The sequence below is a fragment of the Haliotis asinina genome, chromosome 1 (assembly GCF_037392515.1).
Source record: "Haliotis asinina isolate JCU_RB_2024 chromosome 1, JCU_Hal_asi_v2, whole genome shotgun sequence".
Classification (NCBI taxonomy): Eukaryota; Metazoa; Mollusca; class Gastropoda; order Lepetellida; family Haliotidae; genus Haliotis; species Haliotis asinina.
Genome location: NC_090280.1, coordinates 66,026,779 through 66,044,974, shown reverse-complemented (window position 1 = coordinate 66,044,974; position 18,196 = coordinate 66,026,779). Strand labels below are relative to the sequence as shown.

Sequence of the window (18,196 nt, the reverse complement as noted above, 5' to 3'; positions counted from 1 at the left end):
CTTGTCATTTGTTTCTAAATGTCTAGAGAAAGTTGTACCTGCACAGATCAAACGCCTTTTGGAGATGAATCAGTTAGGAGAGCCCTTCCAAGCAGCATACAAACATCCTATAGCACAGAAACAGCCATTGTTAGAGTTCACAATGACATTATGGTATATATGGGTCAACAAAAAGTCTGGATTCGTCAAGTGACACTATTGACCACAAAACTCTTCTTCGTAGACTTGAGACTCATAGTGGTATAACTTGCACTGCCCTCATGTAGATTCAGTCCGATCTCTGACCGCACTGAATTGAGTCTTTGAAGGGCATTTAGAAGTGAAATGCATAAGAATGAAGATTTTATGGATATCAACTTCTTTATATGAGAACACAACGTTTCGGAGTTAATGCTTACTCCTTCACCACCTGTATGCATAGGACACTCCACTCTGTCAGCTTCAAATCATCTGAACTTTCATGCAACATCTCAAAACTGGAACAGGGCATTCAGGAAATCAGAATGTGGATGGTATCTAACTTTCTCATGTTAAATGAAGACAAAAAGAATTTCTTCAAATTGGATCCAAACAACTGCTCAGAAAGCTAGAATCTGACATGTGTCTTCATATTGGTGATGCTTAAGTTTTGCCCTCTCACAGTGCACGGAATCGGAGAGGGTTTTTTTATTCCACCATGTCCATATATTGTTTCTGTCAGCAAAGCTTGCAACTACAGCATTTGAATCTCAGTTCCTCCAGTGACTCCAGTATTGTTTTCATTAAACCCTTTCAAATGACCTGCAGCATTTGGTTTACAATGTTAAGATGGTTTGTTTTAACTAGTACACACCAGTGTTTCCCTTTAGCATAATGTTTTAACAGTCATCATAACTCCTAGGTGTCATGAGTGGGAGTCATAGTAATGCTTTTGGGAGACAACTTTAATCTGTGTTTGCCCTTGGCATAAAAAGTTTGGAGAGTCAAATACGCAGGTTTCTGCATCAGGGGAAACTGGTACACACATAACTGAAATGGGCTGAAACATGACATAAACCCCCTTCACATGAACTGCAGCATAAGGTTTACAAGTGCATCATAATACAACCTAAGGCATTTCTGGAGTGTGGTATTTAGGTCGCATTGGGTGTGGGTTAACTGGATTCTTGAGTCAAACTATTCAGGTTCTTCTCTTGTATGATCAAGTTCAAAATGTCAACACAATGGGATGACTTTCGGAAGCAGATCTGAGCCATTTAGCTGGTTAAAAGCCTGCAACTTGTAGTCAGAAAAGACTTACTAGCCCTAAAGACTTGCATTAAATCAATAATGGAAACTTTGAGGTGAACAGCGTCTTAACAAAGAACACTTGTCATATATATAGAATAAAAAACAGGTGCTCCGTATAACAAAAACTTGCACGCAATGGTGTCGGTGTTTGCCTAATTGGATTTCACAAGTGATTATCAGTTGTAATTTACCAGTAAGAAAACCTTTTTATGAACATTAGGATGAACAAGCATATTTTCTTCCTATTTGGGAAAACCAGCCTTAACAGTTATGCAAGACTTAAGGCACAACACATATTTGTAAATCTTTTGGTCTGTACTGTATAAGTATTAGGTCACATGCACTCATTTCAGTTTTTGATTGAGGCAATGAAAGACTTATTATCCCTAATGACTTGCATTCAATCAATAAGGGAAACTCTGAGGTGAACAGCATCTTAACAAAGAATACTTGTCACATATATCGAATAAAAAGCACAGGTGCTCCGTATATCAAAAACAGAATGGCTTGATAGAGCGTTTTTTAATGGTCAAAATGTGAAATTCATAGCCAATTGAGTGTATGAAACTCCCTATTGATGGCAAGTGCTGATTCAAACCTCTTGTGTAGGGCCATCAGTGTAATGAGACGACCCTATCGTGTTGTCGTTGACTTTGGTCTATCACTCCCTGGTCTCACTGCAACCCCACGTTTGACAGTACTTGTCCATCAGACGTGAAATTACACTCTTTGATTTACCCAACATTCAGGCAACTTGATGATGTTCCCCTCTATCACCCCTACAATTCTACATATTGCTTGTTCATTTAGAAACTGCCGTGGGGGCATTTACAGTATGATTGTGAGTTCTCATGTATGTTTACTGAGATTAACTTCTGGTGCATATGCATCACGCGTTCATAATACATCGTGGAATTTCATTGGATAATGCAATGCAGGTGCATGGTACAGTTACTCACCATTTCACCTCAACGTTTGCTGCATTCAATTTCTTAGTTCCCCTATTTTTTGTCAATAGTATAGTGCCTTTAAATGGGGACCTGACATCTCCTCTCAACCTGAATCCTCAGGTCATGACTAACAACAGAACACTATTTTACACCAACATGTTTTATTCTTGCCTTCAAAAGAGACTATTTTATCAAGTTAAATTTGGTTGCCTCCTTAACATATGCTATCTGAAATTTACAATGAATTTTGAAAGTCCAAAACCAAGTTCAAAGAGTGTTTTGTAATTTACAGCTATGCGCATCAATATGCATGTGTGACACACATCCCTGCAGGACATGCTACATGTCCATGATACACCACAAAGCTGCAGAAATATCCACTGTTGGTTATATATTGTCACATCAGAATAGTTATGCCCATTGTCCATATTAATAAAAACACATTCAAATTGTAAAAGGAAAACAAAAACAAATTAATTTCTCTGGTTACTGTTCTATCAGTATCTCATTGATGATTGCCACTTGCAGTGAAGAAGCACAAAAATTATCCAACTAGATGTTCTGATGCCAACCTGCACATTCTTGGGTCCATAAGGCGTGTGTTATTGGTTCTATATTACAAGGTTGAATAAAGGAAACCGTCCTTCCAAGTCCATTCAGTAACAACCATTCATCTACGTAAAACCTTTCATATCCCCTAAATGCACAACATCAAGCCATTCCTGAAAGATAAAAAAGAAACATGGCTAAAACTGTTGTACATCATTATCACATACACCTGATTATAATCCCCCATACAAGTTTCACTTATTATGGTGAGTTCTTGAGATTTTTGTCTGGTATTTGAATCCAGAGAGCCCTAAATCATAAACTATTTGGATATTGAGTCTTTTAATGTCTAAACAAATGCCTTTAAACTCAGCTTAAGCTGCCCCTCGACAGTAAACATAATAAACATTAAGTTTATCTAAACCCAGTCCCTGTAACATGTGTCATGGTGACTGTTGAACACAACTTTTCTACAAATGTACCCTAAATATCATAGCAAACAAATTTCTCATCTCACCATTTTGTAGTTTGCACTGTTTTAGTGCTTCATTGAATCCAAAACACAGAGAGAGGTCAGACTGGTTATTGGCACAGTCCAGAAACTGCTTGAGTTCCACCTGACACAGTCCAGGCTGCTGCTGCTGCTGCTGCTGCTGCTGCTGCTGATACAAAGGCTGAGGGGCCTCCTGCTGGGGGGCAGGGGCACTGCCTCCTCCCATCCCTCCTGTCATAGCGGCTCCAATTGTGTGACCCTGTTCAGCAAAACAGCAGAAGAAATCCTGGCTTAAGTACCACTGTATCATGTATTCAAGAATGACATCGACGCAACATTACAAGATGTACATGATTAAGATTACCACTTGTCACTTGACATGATCATCACTTCTATTTACTATTTCTAGGACACAGACAATTAACAGAGTTTATTTGGCCCATAAGAATGTTCTTAAGACCAACTGCCATAAGTATTCAACATCAGTTTTCATTAGTGATCAGGAAATTATTAAAATCTAAATATTTTAGATATTTAAATACTTACCTTACCATAGGTCTTATGCATATTACCTCAAGCTTCGCTAGTAGAGATCAGACAGACGTTGATTCGCCATTCCCTGAATGGCTACCTCGTATAATCTACGGATGTAGTCACGGAAGTGACGTGATCTCCCTACTCGCGGGAAAGCGAGCCATCCCAAAATTCACTTTTACTGGCAGCAGGAAAGAAAGGTCCGATGAGTCCAAAGTGGGGAGGAGCATCCAGCGTTGGGAGGGAGTCACCGCCCTATGGTAAGGTAAGTATTTAAATATCTAAAATATTTAGATTTTAATAAATTTTTAACTTACCTTACCATAGGTCTTATGCATATGGCTTCGACAGAGAGGACGGTGGTGTGGACTCCGGAGGACCTTCACATCTTCAGCAGACCAAGCACATGCACAGGAGACCCGGGAGACCAATGCCAACGTCACAGGGCAAACCTGGAAACAGGACAAAGGATAACCCAAGGGAACTCCAAAGAGAAACTGACGCACCCAGAGGGTGAGGTTAATCTTAAGACCAAAGGTAAGAACAACACAATTACCTAATGGGCGGAAGGCTGGGTGAGTTGCTGTGCAACCACCAACGGGCCAAAAGAATGAAGCCCCTCCATGTCCTCGACAGCCAAGTCCCTCAGGTAGTGTGAGGCAAAAACGGTGGACGACTTCCAAAAACAACCCTCCATAATCTGTGGCACCGTACAGTTCCTGTGGAGGGCCATAGTGGACGCCAGGGCTCTAATTTCATGGGGGTTGTTCGCCGTCGGATGGGGGAGTTTCTTGGCATCGTACGCCGCCAGGATAGTCGCACGAAGCCACAGAGCAATAGTGTTTCTATTAACTTCCCCCTTGCACGATGAAGAAAAAGGGATAAACAGTCTCTTTCGGGAATGTCTCTTCAAGGCAGACCTCTGGATGTAATATCTAAGGGCCCTGACTGGACACAGGAACTCCTCCTCCGTATCATGTCGTCCGAGGATGGTCGATAAAGGCGGGATGGAGAATCGTCTATCTGGTTGCCCGGGAAGCTGATTCTTGGCAATGAAGTCCCACAGCAATCCCAAGTGGACTCGACCATGCCTAGCTTGTTCAAAACGCACTTGTGTGACATCCAGGGCATGAATCTCACTAACTCTAGCTGCCGTAGCTAGGGCAAGTAAGAAGACCGTCTTCCTGGACAACAGCTCGAAGGAAGCATCCTCTAGGGGCTCATATGGGGAGCCTCTCAAGTGTTGCAAAACAACATTCAGATCCCAAGCTGGAGGGCGGAACTTGACCTTCTGGTCCTCCAACTTGAACGCCTTCAGCAGGGCAACCAGTTCTGGAACTTTAGAAATCTGACGATCCGTCTTGACCGCCAAGACGGAGTTCAACGCTGACAAGTAGGTACCCAACGTACTCCCTTTGAGATGCTTGGAATTACGTAGAAACATCAAAAAATTCGCCACGAACTGTGGGGAAGCTGTCATGGGATCCTGTGATCTCTGAGCACAAAAGCTTTCAAATGAGCGCCACTTGTCATCATAGAGGGATCTGGTGGATGTCCGATGAGCTCGGGTTATGGCATTCGCCACATGCAAGGAATAGCCTTTCGCCCTTAATGCCTTCTGTAAATGGTCCAGCCGTGCAGATGGAATCTCAGCGGATCTGGATGGAGTTGTTGGCTGTGCGGATGACGAAGGAGGTGTGGCCAATCTGGAAGCTGAACCGGATCTCCGCTGACGAGGCGTCGCAGATCGGGGAACCACGGTCTGGCTGGCCACCAGGGCGCGACCAAAAGCAGTCTCAGGTTCTGTGTCTGCTTGATCTTGCCAATCACTTCTGGGAGAAGAACGGGTGGTGGAAAAGCGTACGCGTCTAGACCCTCCCACGACAGAGATAGAGCGTCGACTGCCCAAGCCTGTGGATCCGGTACGGGAGACAAGTAAGCTGGTAGCTGATGGTTGAAGCTGGTGGCGAAGAGGTCCACAAGGGGTCTCCCGTGGCGAAGGCAAATCTGACGAAACACGTCTGGATGAAGTATCCATTCCGTCGGTGAAGGTCTGCCTGGGCACGACAACGCGTCTGCCAGAATGTTCTTGCAGCCGGGTATGTGTCGAACCCTGATTGTGATCCCGTTGCTGTCTAGCAGATCTGCTAACACGAACATCTGGTCTAGAAGTTGCTTGGACCTGGTCGTGCCCTGATTCCGGATAACCCAGACGACTGTGGAGTTGTCCGACGCCACCAGGAGCTTGGTGTTGGACAAAATCGGTAGCCAGCGGCGAACTGCTAGAATGACGGCTTGCAATTCCAGGTTGTTGATGTGCCACAACCTTTCGGCGTCGGACCACAGCCCTGAGGTCGTTCGGCCCGCCAGATGGGCGCCCCACCCTAGTAGAGACGCATCCACGAACAACTCGTGGTCGTGACTGGAGTCTTCCAAACAGACGCCGACGCAGACATTCGATTCTACCATCCACCACCGGAGATACTGATGTAGATGTGGAGGTAGAAGAACCCGTGACTTGAGGTCATTCATCTGGATGAATGGTGACAGAAACCTCTGTAAGGGCCGTAGCATAAGGCGCCCTCTGAGAGTAAGATCCTGCGCCGATGTCAAAAGACCCAACAGAGACTGCCACTCTCTGAGGGTCATGGGTTGAGAGAGACCTCGATCCGCAAACGCCAGAATCTTTAGCCATCGATCTGGAGGGACCCTGACAAGATTGTCTTTTGTTAAAAATAATCCCCCGATGAAGGTCAGTTCTTGAGTTGGTTCCAGATGTGACTTGTTGGTGTTGACCATCCAACCCAGTTGATGCAGCAGGCGGGTGGAGAAGTCCAACTGTTTGTGTAGCAGTAGAGGACTGCCGTGGTTGAGAAGGCAGTCGTCTATGTATGGATCGAAGTCCACTCCCCTTAGATGAAGAAACCTGGTAACCGGAAGCGTGATGCGTGTGAAAAGCCACGGGGCCGTAGAAATGCCAAACGGAAGCACCCTCCACTGGTAATGTATTCCGTTGAAGACGAACCTCAGGTACTTCCTGTGACGCGGATGTATGGGAACATGTAGGTAAGCGTCCTGTAGGTCCAGACTGGCTAGCCAAGCCCCGGGAGACAATTTGGCTCGAATCTGCTCTAGGGACGTCATTCGGAAATGAGGAGGGTCGGCCAGATACTGTCTGTTGAAGACCGCCATGTTGTGAATCATGCGCATCTTGTCGGAATCTTTCTTTGGCACCAGGAAGATGGGTGAGTAGAACCCCGGGGAGCGGTGGGGTTCCAGCACTGTCTCTATGGCTCTCTTGGATAACAGAATGTCGATATTGGACTCTAGGAGAGCTAGTTGGTGTTGAGGATATATCCGCGACTGGGGAGTAGATGTCAGCGGTGGAGTCTCGACCAATGGTAGTTTGTAGCCGGACTTCAGAATCTTGCTTACAAACGGATCCTCTAGGAATGACCAGTTGGGCCAGAAGATCCCTAGTCTCCCACCTACTGGAGTCGGATGGACAGGTACGACTGGGGGTGGGAGGTCCCAGTCGGAGACATCCACGGCTTCAGCGACCAGAGTAGGGGCGCTTGCCTCAGCCTCGCCCTGGCGTCGAGGGGGTGTCCCGGCTGCGCTCCTGGGGCTTCCGCTGAGTGTCATTATCCTTGGTGCGGCCCCGTCCCCTCCCAAAGGAGGAGCGGATGGATTCCCTCCTGGGAATATAGCGCTTCTTTCCACTTCCTCTGGCTCTGCCACGAAAGGCAGAACCAAGCGCCTCAAAGGTAGACAGCGCGACTTCAGTGTTCGTTAATTCCGCGTGCGACTTGTAAATATCTGGAATCTTGTCGGCGAACAGAAACTTGGAAGTGAAGGGAGCCCGAAGTAATTGGCGCTTAAATTCCTCCTGCCAATTACATGTATCCAGGAAGCCGGAGCGGCGAACCGAAGTTGTCATAGCCAACGCTGCACGTAAGTGACCGAGTAAGTCATGAAGAACTTTGCCCTGCCACTGGAAGATCGTCGTGAGATGATCCACCCTGGAGGCGTTGTCTTCTGATAGGTCTGCTGCAGCCGCTGAAGTAGCTGAGGCTAACGCCGAAATGGGTTTAAGCATACGCTTGAGTTCCGTGTCAATAGCTGCTAATTTGGAGTCCTGCACTTTATAAGCTGAGAGTGAAGAACTTGACAAGCGCTTGAGTGAGTCGTCCTGGGCTGCACCATTATCTGTGAAGTCTAGGCTGTGGATCTTGTAATCAGACTTCCTTGACTTAGACGCCTTGATCGTAGGATTCAGAGACAGCTTGGCAAAATCCTCGTCCAGGAGAGACACTGCATCCGCCACCATAGGATGAGGTGGAATGAGTAGTTCCGGGGACAAACGGATGGACGCCGGATTATTAGGATCGACTGACGGAGAAGGACAGTCAGGTAGCCTGTCAGCAATCCACTCAAACACTGCCGATAGTGGTAGATAGGTGCCATCATCCTCGCCTACACCTGCCTCTTCTTCATAGTCAGGGCAGAAGTGTTGCTCCTCCAAATCTTCCCAAGAGACTGAAGTCGATTCCCGCCGCTGGGTGGAAGAGGTAGAAGGCGTCCGAGTAGAAGAATCCTTCAGTGAAACTCGCAAGGCCTCTGGTGAACGTGAACGCCGGGTTCTGGAAGAGCGCCGAGGAGATCTGGATCGCGAACGGAAGCGCCGTCGTCTAGGAGAGCGTGAGCATGAGCGCGAGCGCCGGCGCCGACTACGGTGAGGAGAACGGGAGCGCCGATTCCTCGGAGATCTGGACCATGATCTGCGTCTCGAGCGCTCAGCTTCTAAGCGCCGAGCGTGCTCCTCGTCTAGCTGACGTTGTAGCACCTCTTCTCTAGATAGCGTGTGAGAAATCCTGGGGATCCGGTAAGGCGCTGGCGGAGGCACAGGAGCCGGCGTCTGAACAAGCGCTGGCGTAGGTATAGGTGCTGGTATTGGAACCAGTGAAGGTGTCCCCATCAAGGCTGTAGACGCTGACGTGGGCATAGGCGCTGACGTAGGTGTCGGTGCTGGCATAGGCGTAGGCATTGACGTTGAAATTAGTTCGGGAATCAAGGCAGGCGCTGACATGGGCGCTGGCACAGTAGCTGAGGTCGGCGCTGGCTCTCTAGTAGAAGTGCTGGGCGTCAGGAGAGACCGTAATAGCCTCTGAACTTCTGGGTGCGCTAAGGCGTCCGGACGGGATAAGTCAACAAAAGCGTCCGAGCGAAGTGGCTCCGGAGACGATCGAACCGGCGTCGTAGATGAGCGCTCCAAACCAGACGTCGGCTTTGGTGCTGTAAAGGTAGGCAGCTCCGGGTCGTCCTGTAAAGAACCTAAAGAAGAAGCTGGGGAAGACATTCTCCTCTTCCGCTGAGTAAACCTCTTTCTACGGACAGCTAAAAAGGTCTTGAAATCCGCCACTGAAAGACTAGTACAATGCTGACAGCGGCTGTCAAGGGAACAGGTCTGCGATGCACAATCCGGACACCAGGGGTGGGGATCCTTGGCTGACTTCTGCCCCTTGCAGACAGTACAAAACTGCCGAGTCATACACAGTTAACTGCAACAGATAAAAACATACCCGAAGCGTGAAATAAAACAATAACGCTAGAGGTAGAAACGAAAAACACCCCTACATAAAAAATGCAGCAAAAGCGCACCCCCAACCTAAAGTGGGTACGCCTGTAAGCTCGCGACAGCGACGGCTAGCAACCAACATGGCTACCTGTGAAACATGCCACGTGGGACAAAAAACACATGAAAAACGGCAAAAATCGGGAGGAAATACCATACAAAATAGCAGAACAGATGGAGGAAGTATTCCTGACGGAATAAAGAACCTCCAAGGCCGCCATGACACCTCACAAACGACGCAGGAAAACCCACATCGAAGTGAGAAAAAAAAAGAAACATTTACAACACGAGGTAGCAAGGTAAGTGAAGTTAAATTCAATTTAACTAATCACACACCTAGGGAAACAAGACATACCTACCTGTTGAACGACAACTTTATTCAACACAATAGAAAACTCCGAGCGAAACAAACACGTCTGATCAGACGAACGCTAGAAGTAAAAGTGAATTTTGGGATGGCTCGCTTTCCCGCGAGTAGGGAGATCACGTCACTTCCGTGACTACATCCGTAGATTATACGAGGTAGCCATTCAGGGAATGGCGAATCAACGTCTGTCTGATCTCTACTAGCGAAGCTTGAGGTAATATGCATAAGACCTATGGTAAGGTAAGTTAAAAATACATGCTTTCCTGTGTGATTCTGTGTAACACTAACAGTATTGGTTAAGTCCAAATAATGCAGTGACTGATACTGATGAACTGTGAAACACAATCTGCCCACAGCCATCACACAGCCTGACATTTGGTTTGTCGCTTCTTCCATAATGATATGTCCAGCAAAAAAGGTACTGTGACACATCAGATTCAAAACTAGTACTTACATAAAAGAGACATGAGGACAGAATACTCTCAACATCCTAATGCATTGGTTTTTAACAATTCTCATATTCATGATTATGATATCAGTGACTTTGTTTTAGACAATAGTCTATCGCTTTTGTGATGTGTCAATGTGTGAAATGTAACAGAAATACAAGTCAAACTGTCTACACAAGTACCACAGTCAGGTGTTGGCGATAACTCGTCACCAGACAGTAAATGAATGCACATTTGATTTGTTGTGGTATGTATGAGTCTATGACCCCTGTGAGATTCTAGTATATAATTTCAAGTTTCGAAACGCTTTCTTCAAAGTCAAAGAAATAGACCAACTAATATTTCCTAGTTCATGATTTGTATGCACATGCTGTCTTTATATGTTAGACCATGATAACAGGTAAGAGGTCCAAGGTGCTCATCACTAGTCTAGGTGTGTGAACTGTACATGCTGTCTTTATATGTTAGACCATGATAACAGGTAAGAGGTCCAAGGTGCTCATCACTAGTCTAGGTGTGTGAACTGTACATGCTGTCTTTATATGTTAGACCATGATAACAGGTAAGAGGTCCAAGGTGCTCATCACTAGTCTAGGTGTGTGAACTGTACATTCTGTCTTTATATAACACAGGTAATCAAAAACTGTTTGATTAAATCAAAACTGAATCCTAAACAGAACTGATTAACAATGAATCTCACCACAGCAGACCCAACAGCAACTCCAGCGGCAGTGGAGGCCATCTGTGCCATGAGACCAGGCTGGCGGGGCTGAGCTTGGAGTGGGGCAGGTGGAGGGGGAGCATGGTGTTGAGCTGGAACTTGCGACACTGGGCGCCGTGGGGCTGGGGAGCTGCAACAGATACTGGAAACATTAAGAAGTGCTGGACACTGTTTATCATTGAGTCAATTTCCTTGAGTTCATTTTAACTATCCTATCATTCAAGATGAATACTCCATTTGGGACACTCGGACAGACACAGAAGCAATTCGTAAGTGATTTTAGCCTCTGACAAACAAACACTGTAAGCATGGTAAGTAGTCATACATTTAAAACTTCAGCATTCTATGCTTACATTACCAAATCAATAAATGTTCTTTGGCACCAGTTCAAAGCTATGGAACTATAGCCACACAAGTTGTAAACAAGACACAATACCCAAAAAAAGTGCATTCCTCCAGCACATCTTCATCTTAGCAAAAAGTAACTGGCTAATTTTTCATGTTATTCACCAAAGGTGACATAAATTTGGTAACAACACTATTAATTTGCCACTTCAAACCTTGATATGTTGAAGATATTTCATAATTGGAATTGTTTTAAATAGCGAAATAAAACGAAAAAGAACTCATTCTCATGGTGAATGCTGATAGATGCTGTTATAAGCTGGCAGGAATATAGCGATGTTGACTTTTTGAGTAGTTGTTTGCGATTTTGGTGATGCTTGTTTTCTCAAGAAAAAACGTAAAGTAACAGGTGAAAATTTACAGTTAGATTTTGTCAGTATCATCTGCATAGCACTTGTCGAGTACATAAAACAGAGATGGAATTTTAGGGCAGCTCAAAGTTGAGTGGAGTGATTGACTCATTGAGTGTTGCTGTTAAAGGACCACTAAACTCAATTTTTTGGTACTCTTTTTATCACTGCATATGAAAGACTTCTGGTTAGTCTTCTGCTTCTCTCTCACCCGCAAACAAAGCCGCAGACTGGTTATGTAACTCTGTTGCCAGAGCCCTACAGTGACGTCACAGAAGTAACGATTTTCAGTTAGTTGTATAGAAAATGTGTAGGAAGCCTGTCATTTTGCTGATTTCTCGACGTCACTAAAGACATGCCGAATTGTTGTGTTGCCGTCAATTGTTCCTTGGGGTCGGGTGATGATGTCACTATTCCTAGATTTCCACCGGACCCCATAGTTTGTGCTTAAATTGGTTGTTAGTATGTGCAAAGCGAGCATTGTGGAAGCCTGTGGTATATATCAAATCAGATGGTTCGCCCCCTACCACCCTTCCAGGATAGAAAATGGGGTTCAAGTTTCATCGAGTTTATAAAATCAAGACTGCTTACTACACACTGCTGACCAAAAGGATTTTGGATGAATATAACGCTTTCTTCCTCGGAAACGAGCTTGTGGTCGAAGTGACAATATTATCGCAAGTAATATATTGACCCCTTATATTGACCGCTTCCAAGAGTGAAATTTTTAATGCTATAAGCAATGTCATGCAAAATCCTATTGTCCATCAATGAAATAAATATTTTACTACCAGTGGAAAGTAATTTTGATTTTGTAAGTCCGTGAAAACAAACTTAAATAGCATTCATCGTCAGACAGGGTGCTGCCATTTTTGAAAATCATAAAGTCAAATCCATTTGAATTAATGAGATTATGGTTTGTTTTCATCAAGTTAGAAAATCAAAACCACTTTCTACTAGTAGTTAAATATGTACTTAAATCATGACCAAAAGGAGTTTGCATGACACAACCTGTAACATAACCTAAGCGAGGTTGGTGTCGAAGTGAAAATACTGCGTGATAAATTTCCTCACTAGCTAAATTTACTTGGATTGTAACGTACACTCACCAATATGTAGACACTTGTCAATATACATCTTTATACTTGGTCTCGTAATCCTAATTACTTTAATATCATACCTGTATGTATTTTGAAACTTAATGAAAAGAAGCGATCTGCGATTGTGTAACAGGAATGTAGTATGTAGACATTTTATAGTTTGCCTATATGAATGATTGAATCATAATTCGCACACACAGGATAGTGTATGTCGTCTACATCATTACACTTCACAACAAAAACAATGATTCTGTTGAAAGCTACGACAACTTAATAAAAACAAAAATGCAAATATTAAAATTAAAGGTACAGGAGCAATATCAGGCTATTACCTTGTTCAAGGAATGTATCCATCAATATCCACAAACGAGGGATATATTATTCATCTGCAGATTTCCCAAGTGATGTATCTTTTAACAGTCTAATATACGAAAACATGATATATCGTTTCAGGTTTTTCACATTGCTGTATAGTTTCACTGGTCACCCGAGATAGCACACCTGGCAACTAATTGCATAATGTGCGTCATCCTTTTAAAAAAGTTATTTAGTTAGCCAATAATGAGCAATCAATCAATGTATTGGCGGTTAATCCTTTGAAAGAAGGGTGTTGTTTTCACACAGACACAACAGGGTGTATTCAGTATACATTAGTAAATGTACATGCATAAACACTACCTTTTGACAAATCTCAAATTTAAATCTGCATAAAACTAATTAATCAATCAACATGTTATCATTTAATCCTTTGATCGATCCAGACACAAGAAATGCCAAATGAGGACCCTTGTCGAGTAATCTAAGTGGTGTTACCACTAACTGTACCTGTTACAAATTCATTAACTGAGCATCAAGTGAATGATGACAAATAATGTGTAGGTTTATACCACCTAACATGGATTACAACCTAGCGACACCAAGTGATTTTGACAGAATGATCTATGAAAACAAGGGTTGTAACTCGAAAACTAGGCAAAGCAGGAGACAAAACTAAATGATAATAGATTGTGAGAACATATAGCTTTCATTTTTCACAACAGCTTTCATGATTTCAGGTTTGTACAAACGAACGAAATAATTTACCCCCTGAAATGTAGATGAATACTGCACAGACCCTCATTTCTATACCTACAATTACATCACGGAGATGCGCTGCTCTGATTGAGAATTCTCAGCTGAGAATTGTGCACTGTTGACAAAAAGGTCGATTTTTTGTTAATTAAAGGTCAAAATGAGTAGTTCTAATGGCAGGGTTTCATTTATTGCGATGTCAGCAAGTGATTTTGTATTTGTACCCTACTAGAGTATGTGTGATCTTTAAGGGTATGTTCAGACAAATTAAAACCTGCACTTTTTATGGACTGAGCTGTAATGTGATAGATTCACAACACAGCCAGGATGATTTTCATCATTCTTATCATTGATGAAATTTCATGTCAACCCACTTGCATACATCCAGCGACGTGTTTGGGTTTAGTCTTCGGAGGGTAATTCATATTTGTAACATCTACAATATAAAATACTTACTGTGATCTTAACTCCCACAGCGGTTCACTCGCAGGAAGGTGACTTGGTTTGGTCATTTATACTTCTAAGGTGAATGCAACTTTGTGTGTGCTGAATGGCCACTTTCATCAACATCTTAGGGCTTTAATTGAAGCAACTGATTCAATGTTTGTTGAGTTTGAGTGAAATGAAACTTTGTCAAAACAGTGAAAAACAAGGGTGCTGAAACACACAAGCAGCATCTTACATTCAAATGCCAAAACACAAGAGACTGGTGCATGTGAAGGACGGACTTCACAAGCAGCTTGTGTCAACGTGTACTTTAAAAAAGTCTACTGACAGTATTAAAGCCTCACAATTTCTTCTACATGCCACAGTGCAAACGATTTAGCACCCACGTCAGAAGCAGGGCCATTGCATGTTTACAAGTGTTGTTCACCATCAGTGTCTCCCTCTGTCCTTCACAGAGTAAGGGACAGGTTTGGCAAACACTATTCATGAAATCGGTGTCAGCATGAACGACCTAACGACCTGACTGTTCATGTATGAATTTAGTTGCCACCCTTCTGTTCATCCCCTGTGAATCCCTATAAGCCCTTACATAACATTACTGTAACAACACTAAATCTTAAAGAGTACTGTGTTTCGCCTTCGTGCAAATAACTAAATCTAAAAAGTCGCCTTCTTGCAAAGACAGAACTACAAGCCAAGCTGTCAGCGCAAGTGCTACAGCCAGGTGTTCACGATAACTCATTAACTTCACTGATCACTAGCCTCAGTGTGTTTGGTTTCACTGTAAATAAGGACTTACTGACAATATTAGTAAGTCCACACTAAGTGAGTTACTAAGGGGCGTAACTCTGTAGTACTCATGAAAACCTGGTCCATTTTTCGTCACAGGAGGGGTCCTTGTTTTACGTGTTCTGGCTTTTTCCACCATGTATTTGAGTGAAAAACAACGACTGGTTCCTTCAGAAGCTATTCCCGCGTTGGTGCCATTGGCGAAAAAGGTTGGTTTGCTTTGTTCTTTCATAGTTTTTCAACCCTTTAAAGTATTGCTGAACATTAAATTTGTTTTATCAATCGATGGCACGCTTTAAATTATTTTTATCCAAAGCACACATCAGTCCTCTCCATTATAAAACAAATTTTAACTTAATGTAACCACGGATGCACATTTCAGATAGATTTGTGTGAGGGAGGGGTGTATTGCCAGGGGCAGACAACTCCATGTGTGAATCCAGCTAACAATGATCGTGTCATTAACTCATTCATTGAGTAATTTTATTTAACACGCTTAATATATTTTAAAGTGTTCAAATGTGTGTACTTTGATAATTAAACAGGTAGGAAAGCATTATTAATGTTTCAAATACCTTGTGCAATTTGTATGTTATTTTCTGTAAAAACATTTTGTGGTAGTTCAGCAATGATAAACAAGATTTACATGTATTTTCTGTCTGTATCCAGAAGTGACAGCCATAGTACACGAAATTGTGGCTAAGATTTGAAAACTGACTATATTTTATTGATCTTTAACTTAAGCAGAATTCAGCATTATTCATTTGTGGATGTCATAGCACTTACATAAACACATGATGTAGATTTGAGTAGAGATTAAGTATTTTTTGCACATTGTACATCAGTCATGATGTTTAATGAACTGTTTCTTTCTTCTTATAGGTCTGCAGACCTGAAACATACATTGATTCGAAGTTCTAGGATGTACAAAGAAGATGTATAATTCCAGATGAAACATTTTACCTCTGTAAAGCACTGTGCTGATAGAAAAGACTATTAATATATTTGTGGTTCAACAACATTTACTTAAAATAGTTTGGTATTTGAAATAAAAATGTGTGACGTTTTTTTTACAAAAATGGAAATGTGGACATTTTGCAGAGTTGACAGTAGTTGACTTGATCACCTTGTTGATCAAGAACAGATGGAGAGAATTTAGTCAGGTAAAGATTGTTGTAATGCTGATGTATCAACAAACCCTGGAAAAATAGTTTTAAAAATCTGAATCGTTGATTTCAAAATGGTGTGGACTTGCATACGCATTGAGAGATTACAGAATACCGGACACCTGCCATCTTTGAAAGCAAGCAAGTTTATGTTTGGTTAGGGTAAGGGTAAGGTTTAGGTTTAGGTTTAGGGTTAGGGTTAAGTTTTAGGCACAAGTCTGCCGATTTTGATGCAAATCAACGAAAATCACTGTTACATGAAACATCTGCGTCTCAACACGACCGATAACTGTTTCATAACGAAACTTCAAGAAAAGGTCACCTTGTAAGAGAAATTTACTATCAAATTACAATAGAACCTTTGTCGTTTGGCATTACAAAAAACAACCACAAAATACACTTCCAAATCGTACTCACCTCATTCGTCCTCTGCGTGGCATGTTGGCGATTGTAGTTGTACCTCTCTGTCAAGCAATGGTCAGGCTCGAGAACGCACGGTACTTCCGTTATATAAACGAAACCTCCGAGCTGACGATTTTACAAGTTTCTGATTGGTCGAGTGCTCTTACGCAAAGTACGCATGCACTCGTACTGTGAAAACGCAATTGCCGTTTACCTTGACATTACCTGCAGCGTGCCTACCTTATGAAACAGTGCTGTAAATATGTAACATGACGAGTACACAGTCCCATCAAACCTGACCATAGTGTTGCTTCTCATAATGTCTACAATAAAGACATTTCATCATTCAAAACTTCAACATCAATGAACTGGTTGAGTGATGATTTACCGTATTGTTTCAACAGAAAAATATAGAAAGGCTGATATAACCAGGGATAATCTACAACATCTGTATATATAGTCTCCCAGATATAGCCAGGGATAATCTACAACATCTGTATATATAGTCTCCCTTATATAGCCAGGGATAATCGACAAGAGCTCAGCATATAGTCTCCCTGATATACCCAGGGATAATCTACAACATCTCTGTATATAGTCTCCCTGATATAGCCAGGGATAATCTACAACATTTCTATATATAGTCTCCCTGATATAGCCAGGAATAATCTACAAGAGCTCTGCATATAGTCTCCCAGATATAACCAGGGATAATCTACAACATCTCTCTATATAGTCTCCCTGATATAGCCATGGATAATCTACAACATCTCTGCATATAGTCTCCCAGATATAGCCAGGGATAATCTACAACATCTCTGCATATAGTCTCCCTGATATAGCCATGGATAATCTACAAGAGCTCTGCATATAGTCTCCCTGATATAGCCATGCAAGGATAATCTACAACATCTCTGCATATAGTCTCCCTGATATAACCAGGGATATTCTACAAGAGCTCTGCATATAGTCTCCCTGATGGAGCCATGGATAATCTACAAGAGCTCTGCATATAGTCTCCCTGATATACCCAGGGATAATCTACAACATCTCTGCATATAGTCTCCCTGATATAGCCAGGGATAATCTACAACATCTCTATATATAGTCTCCCTGATATAGCCAGGGATAATCTACACCATCTCTATATATAGTCTCCCAGATATAGCCAGGGATAATCTACAACATCTCTATATATAGTCTCCCTGATATACCCAGGGATAATCTACAACATCTCTATATATAGTCTCCCTGATATAGCCAGGGATAATCTACAAGAGCTCTGCATATAGTCTCCCTGATATACCCAGGGATAATCTACAACATCTCTGCATATAGTCTCCCTGATATAGCCAGGGATAATCTACACCATCTCTATATATAGTCTCCCTGATACAGCCAGGGATAATCTACAACATCTCTGCATATAGTCTCCCAGATATAGCCAGGGATAATCTACAACATCTCTATATATAGTCTTCCTGATATAGCCAAGGATA

General features: G+C 42.7%; 1 protein-coding gene across 1 annotated transcript; it reads right to left on the bottom strand.

Moving 5' to 3' along the window:
• Positions 1 to 2,363: 2,363 nt before the first annotated feature.
• On the bottom strand, positions 2,364 to 16,848 carry LOC137296221 (coiled-coil-helix-coiled-coil-helix domain-containing protein 2-like). Its single transcript, XM_067827963.1, has 4 exons — positions 16,713 to 16,848; positions 10,947 to 11,097; positions 3,286 to 3,520; positions 2,364 to 2,941 (listed from the first exon to the last, which is right to left on the bottom strand). Exons 1-4 carry the CDS (start codon positions 16,733 to 16,735, stop codon positions 2,931 to 2,933), a joined length of 420 nt encoding a protein of 139 aa, XP_067684064.1. The 5' UTR covers positions 16,736 to 16,848; the 3' UTR covers positions 2,364 to 2,930.
• Positions 16,849 to 18,196: the final 1,348 nt, after the last annotated feature.

Coding starts and splice junctions, on each gene's coding strand:
- LOC137296221 (XM_067827963.1), bottom strand. CDS start 16,735: ATGCCACGCAGAGGACGAATGAG. Junction 11,098..16,712: donor CCACGCAGAGGACGAATGAG/GTGAGTACGATT, acceptor TATCTGTTGCAG/CTCCCCAGCCCCACGGCGCC. Junction 3,521..10,946: donor TTGCTGTTGGGTCTGCTGTG/GTGAGATTCATT, acceptor TTTGCTGAACAG/GGTCACACAATTGGAGCCGC.